This window comes from Humulus lupulus, chromosome 5 (assembly GCF_963169125.1).
Source record: "Humulus lupulus chromosome 5, drHumLupu1.1, whole genome shotgun sequence".
Classification (NCBI taxonomy): Eukaryota; Viridiplantae; Streptophyta; class Magnoliopsida; order Rosales; family Cannabaceae; genus Humulus; species Humulus lupulus.
The window spans coordinates 153,763,434-153,769,843 of record NC_084797.1 but is presented as its reverse complement, the minus strand read 5'-3'; the positions used below and the strand labels follow the sequence as shown (position 1 = coordinate 153,769,843).

The following is a 6,410-nucleotide window of genomic DNA, read 5'->3' as shown; positions in this document are numbered from 1 at the left end:
ATTTTGTCATTTTTAGATTTTTCATAAGATTAACATTGTGCTTTTAAAGTAAAGAACTTTATAACTCAAATGAACTTTTGTTAGAAAAGACTATGGACTTTAATATTAGATTTTCTAAGTAAATGTTGGGAAGTGAACTATTTACTTGTGTATTTTTGTAAATCAAGTAACCAAGTAACTAAACAAGCATATGGATGATTCTTGAAACCTTTCATTTTCTCAACTCTTGATTACATCTTACATTTATTTCACTTATCTCATTTTATCACTTTATCAAAAAGACAATACCAAAATATCAAACCTCTTTTCACTTACAATTTTATTTATTTCTTGTTACTAACTTTTTGTGTTATTTTCTACTAATCTTTTTATTTTAGGTTACCTCCTTGTGGATCGATCGCCCGATTATACTACAACCACCGCTTAGTGGTTGTCACAATTTGGGCGTTAAACACGTCTCATTAGTAGATCATCTATAGAGGATTGAATGACAGTTATGGTTATAACAATGGATAACGTATTTACATTTGGTGTAAAACGTTCTATGAATTCAAGAGTGCAATTCTGAATCTATAGTGGATTCACGAGGAATTAATAAGGTAGTGAAATTATTTGTTATAAATAAACTTACGGTAACTTATTGGAGCTTGAGCTCATGGATCCATGGTCATCATGTCATCTCTTATCAAAATGAACCTAGTAGTCTTGAATAATTAATTTAATTATTAATTATAAAAATATCATATTGACTAGGTCAATGAAAATAAATAATGTTAAATTATTTATTGATATTTTGTGATAAAAGAAATAGAATAAACTTTGAGGTTTTTATTGCAAAGTCTCAAAAAGAGAGTATTATAGTCAATTGGGATAATTTTGTTAATATTGATAAATTGGTATTAATATTAATAAAATAAATTAAATAAAGATCAAAATTATAATTGGTTAATTTTGACAAGTATTTAATTAATTATAATTATTAAATAATTAAAATAAAATGGGTAACTAAAACCTATTTTATGTCCTAGTTAATTGCCTATGTATACTAGTGTTATAGAATGTATTAAAAAAAAGATGAATTTGACAAGGTAAAAATTCACTACTAATATTCTATACCTAGCCACCCACTCTCTCTTAGTTTTCTCTCTAGAAAATCTCTTCTCATGTGTTGAGACTTGCCCATATAAACACTAGGTTGTTTTAGAGAAAGACTTGGAAGACAGTGGTCTTGTTTCAAAGTGGTTTGGATTCCTTGCAATACCTAGCATTCAACAATGACAAAAGGTTAGGGAATCCAAAGGGTGTAGTTATTGTTCCGTTATGCATCTCGTGAGTACTCTAATGATTATATTGTTGTATTTACGAATCTCTGTATGAAAATCACTTATATGCATGTATTTATGTTTTTTTATTGTATGTTATTTTGTGCAATAGAGAGCATGCATATAGACTTATATAAATGAGATCCTACAACTGGCTTCAAAGCCAAAGGTTGCTAGTTTATATGTTTATATACATGTATGTGATTTTTTGACCTGATAGATGGGTTAATTGGATAATAGCATAATTGTTTATATGTTTAAGTTTTATGTATGTGTGATGATAAAAGAAAATATTTATGATTTTTGTATGTTTATGAGTGTTTATGTGTGTTTTATTTTGTTGAATAAAACTCATAAACTCTTTACATAAAATCAAAGTTTGTAAATTACACAAAAATTTAGTTTTTTTTTAGAATTTTTTATTTTTCCTATGTTAATGACATATATATGTACATATATATATATATATTTAATTATTTTTGTTAAGTTATATATATAAATATAATGTTAAATATATATTTATATGGTAGCTGCATAATTTTTTTTAGAAATCATATATATATTTATATATATCTACTATATATTTTCTACTATTATATATAAATAGATAAGTTGCTGCTCATCTTTTTATTTTTGTCGCTTATATATATATATATTACTTTTGTCTTTTTTGTTCACTATTACACGGCATTGAAATAGTTTATTTCATCTTTTGCTTTTTTTTTCTTTTCTCCATTATATATCCAAAATTAGTTCAATATAAAAGAGTTATTTTTTTATTTATTATCTTGCTTTTTCTTTTATGTTCACTATTCCACCGCCTGCCCTCACTATTCCCCCGCCTGCCCCCTATATATTATATATAATTTCTTTCAAATATAATTTTACTCTGTCTAGGGAAAAGAACAACAAAAAAAACAAAAACAAAAATTTAAGTCTTCATCTTTCCTCAACAACAACCTTCCACACGAAGGTACTGTATTCACTTCCTTTTTAAAATTAAGTAATTAAAATGTGTTCTTTTTTCATCATTTAAATAAATTGACTGTATTAATGTAATAAGTGTGTTAGTTTTCTTTTATATTGAATCTCCTCATTTAAGCTTTACTTTACACCTCATTGGAGTTTTTAAGAATATTATATCTATAATTTATTGATTTCCAATGTACTCGTTATTATTTTTTAATGGGAGAATGAGGCATTTTATTTCTTCCAAATTAGTAAACTATTTGTGAAGTTGTAAATAGTTTCATGAAATATTTAGAAAAATATTCATTTACAACCAAGTTATCTTTTCACAGACTATGAATTTATTAAATAAAGAAAAATGGTCAGAGAATCAGAGAAGTGGAAAAATACATAATAATAATAATAATAATAATAAACTTAAATTCAATAAATAATATATTCAATTCAATTTTCAAGCCCAAGATAAACAAATTATTAATTATGAACTATTTGTTTATATTATTATTTACTTTCTTCACGTACAAGAATTCAAAACGCAAATATATTTTTTTACTCATTCATTTCAAAATTACTTTTAGTCTTCTGGCAATGAGCAAAACACAAGAGAAAAAGTAACATTGTCAACGGGTTGCTCGTGCCTAAGGCACAAGCCATTCACTAGATTCAGGTATATATATATATATGTATGTATGATGGGCCTTGGATTATATTCCGTTCAAGGAGCGGTTCAGTCAGAAAATAGTCAAAGGGGGCCCCAATTTGTACTACTATTGGACTGACATTGTAACACTATTTCTGATCAAAAGTGAGGCTGAATAGTGTAGTTTGTCCCATCGCACAATTAATGAAACTGTGCAAGCCACCGGATATAACCGGTTTTATAATATTTAATGTGAATAGTTACATGTTGTGGGTGGTTTTCTGGTAATTGTACATCTTGAACTTTTGGTCTTTTGGTAATTTGTAGCTACATAACATATTTGTTGTTTTTTTACATTGACTGTACATTTAGTACATTGTTCTTACTATTTTGCACATTGTTTATGATTTCGCAACACATACTGTTTAACACAGGTAGATGGGTCAATCCGAGTCCATGAGCACGGCCCAAACGAAAAGGGTCTATTACAGTGAAATAAACTTTAAAATTGAGATTTTTTTTATTAGGCCCAAAGTTATGAATGGGGCACCTAAGATAAATTTTTGTAATGAAGATGTGTTATTTAATATATCTTCCCCTTTTGTTATGTTACCAGCAGACAAAGTAGTGATCAATTAATATATCAGAGGACGTAGTATTAAATATTGTAGTCAAAAGTTAGTAAAACAATGAGGACTGCTAAAATCAAAACTAATTAACACTTTTTTATCCTAATTAATGATAAAGATAACAATATTATTAGCTTACTTAATAGAATAATATTGGTAAATTTGTAATAGTAATAAACAAGTTTGGTGAGTTGCATTAACAATGAAAATATTTTTGTTTTTTTATCCTAATTAATTACCTAATTCATATTAATATTATGCTTTAAACATGGTTTGAATGATTTTATGCCTATTTGGTGAGAAGCATATATACTTTAAGCAATCAATTAAAAAAGTTAACAAAGTTACTTACTATTAAAATCTCGTAAGTATAAATAATAGGCTCAAATCTACACGATATGATTAAGTAAGTGTTATTATTTCATATTGTGTAATCCTTCATTTTAATTGTGAAGATGACTATTTTTACTAATTTACTCTTTAATGTACAATTAATGAAATTTCAATAATAGTGATACGCATGGTATATAATGAAGAGAAAGAGAAGAAGACGATTACAGTCAATTTGTTATCAAATTTTATCAATTAGAGTGAAGCGTCACTAAAAAAGGAACATATATTTAGGATTGGTCATTTGATTATCATTAATCTACCTTTCTAAAACATTACAAATATGATTGAACTGCCATAATCAATAATTTTTTACCATTGAAACAAATCTACTATTTAGCTACAATTTGAATTCACTTACATTAATGCAATTGTTATACTAATTCAGCCACCTAAACCATTACAAAACACTTTAATTGTTAAGTATGATAGAAAGCCTACGAAAATAGACACTTAGTCACTTTGCACTATCATTCTATCATAAAGTTCAATGGTCATCTAGATTCGTCAAATTTAACTGAATGCTAAGCTCTCTTACTTGGTGAGGGTTGTTAACTGTGAGGAAGCGGTAGACCGACCAGCTGAGGGCATGTTCTTCGATTGTGATCTGCAGAATAACAGTTCGAACACTTCCTTTTAGTTTTAACGGCTCCATCCGACATATCTATCAAAACATTGTCCCTATTGTTTCTTGCATAGGCGGATCCTTTAGTTCTACAAGGTGTTGGGTCCCTGGTAATGTTTTCATTTTCTTGATAGGTTTGATATCGTCCCGAGTCGTTGTTACCGGTGTTTGATTCCAATGGAACTGCATCCTTGAACATTGCAGTTAGTGTTGCCACTTCTTGTTTCGCTTTGGTGTAAGATTGCTCAGACTTGGAAGCGTAATAGCTCAGCAAGTTTGTATCCAAAGCGAGGGATGTCTGCCTAGCCATTTCAAATAACTGTTGCTTTTCTGTGGAGTGTTGCTTTAGTTCGAGCGAGAGGTCTGCTTTTGCATTCTTACTCCACTGTTTTAGCAGGAGAGACTGTGGTACTATCTTCATATGACGGTATTTCATTACAGCCCAAATATGTCTACATGGATAGCCGTTTGTCTCAAAAATGTTCCACTTTGATTTGATCAGCCACTTTATAGTACATATTTCTAGTGTATAATTTGGCACACTACTCATGGTACGTCTTAAGAGCATTTTTGGGACCTGGTATTGGAGGACTACTGTGTTGACTATTGTAATCATCTTCTCTCTCGACGTACCTCAACTTTGTCATAGCAACGTCAATCGAGGTAACGAATTCACAGAGACTATAACTTGCATGTAGGAATTTTTTAATACTTGAATTCATGGACTCACATCTTTGGTTGGTCCACATTCCGGCGACAAATTTCCCTCTTAGGTATGTCTGTCCATGAACGACGACTGTGATAAGTGTTGGTGCACCATTGGCTAGAATGGAGGTCAAATTTCTGTATTAATTCCCCCCATTTTTGCATGAACTCCTCTATTGTGTAATAGTTGTACATGACATCTTGAAATCCTTGTAAGAATTGGGGGTCTTTTGAAATTTTTAAAGCGTTGGTACATAGGTGCCACGCACACAACCGATGAGTTGCATTTGGGAAGTACTTGAAGACAACATTTTTGATAGCTCCATCTCCATCTGTCACCACAACTTTTGGTGTTACATGATTGTGGCATTCAATAAATTTGTCAAGCAACCAAAAGTAAGTTTGCTCATCCTCGGAGTTAAGCAGTGCCATTCCAAATATGCAGGTCTTGAAATGATGATTGACGCCCAAAATAATTGTCAGGGGTTTATTATATTTGTTTGTCATATATGTTGTGTCAAATCCAATAACCTCACCGAATGCGACGAAATCCTGTCGAGAATATCTGTCTGCCCAAAATAGGTTCCCCAATCTGTTCTCCACGTCACATTGATATTGAATGAAGAAATTTGGATCCCTCTTTGACAGACAATCCAAATATCCCAAAGCACCATATGAATCTGTACATCTTTTCTCTTTTCTTTTGACATGGGCGACCTTGTTGTAAACGTCTCGTAGCTGGCAAGGTATCCTTTCATACCCACCAGACTGCATTGTCAAGTGGGAGATGATGTGTGAAGTTCTTATCCCGACTTGGTCCATTGACCTCACTTCAGCAACTAGGGATTCTGACACGGAACGGTTTGATCTCAGAAATAAAAACTCATCTAATGCTGCCTTGTCAAGGTTGTGCAGAGGTTGGAATTCCTTGTGTATGCCCTAAATATCCACGGGTTATTAGCGAGCTAGAAATGGGCATAATCCTATCATCCACGTGGAAGCTCCTACCCGGAGCTACTGTTACAAATCTCTACTTCTTTAGCTTGAGGTAGCCAATGGTTTAGTAAGAATACTCAGGGATCGGGTCAGCAGCGTGGACACCACGAGCTGAGACTACATCAAGCTGGAGC

At 31.2% G+C, this 6,410-nt stretch overlaps 2 protein-coding genes across 2 annotated transcripts; both read right to left on the bottom strand.

Moving 5' to 3' along the window:
* Window positions 1-4,501: 4,501 nt before the first annotated feature.
* Window positions 4,502-5,125, bottom strand: LOC133779590 (protein FAR1-RELATED SEQUENCE 1-like). The gene has a single exon (XM_062219536.1). The coding sequence runs from the start codon at window positions 5,123-5,125 to the stop codon at window positions 4,502-4,504; it is 624 nt and encodes a 207-aa protein (XP_062075520.1).
* A 176-nt stretch (window positions 5,126-5,301) lies between these two features.
* On the bottom strand, window positions 5,302-6,054 carry LOC133779589 (protein FAR1-RELATED SEQUENCE 5-like). Its single transcript, XM_062219535.1, has one exon. The coding sequence runs from the start codon at window positions 6,052-6,054 to the stop codon at window positions 5,302-5,304; it is 753 nt and encodes a 250-aa protein (XP_062075519.1).
* Window positions 6,055-6,410: the final 356 nt, after the last annotated feature.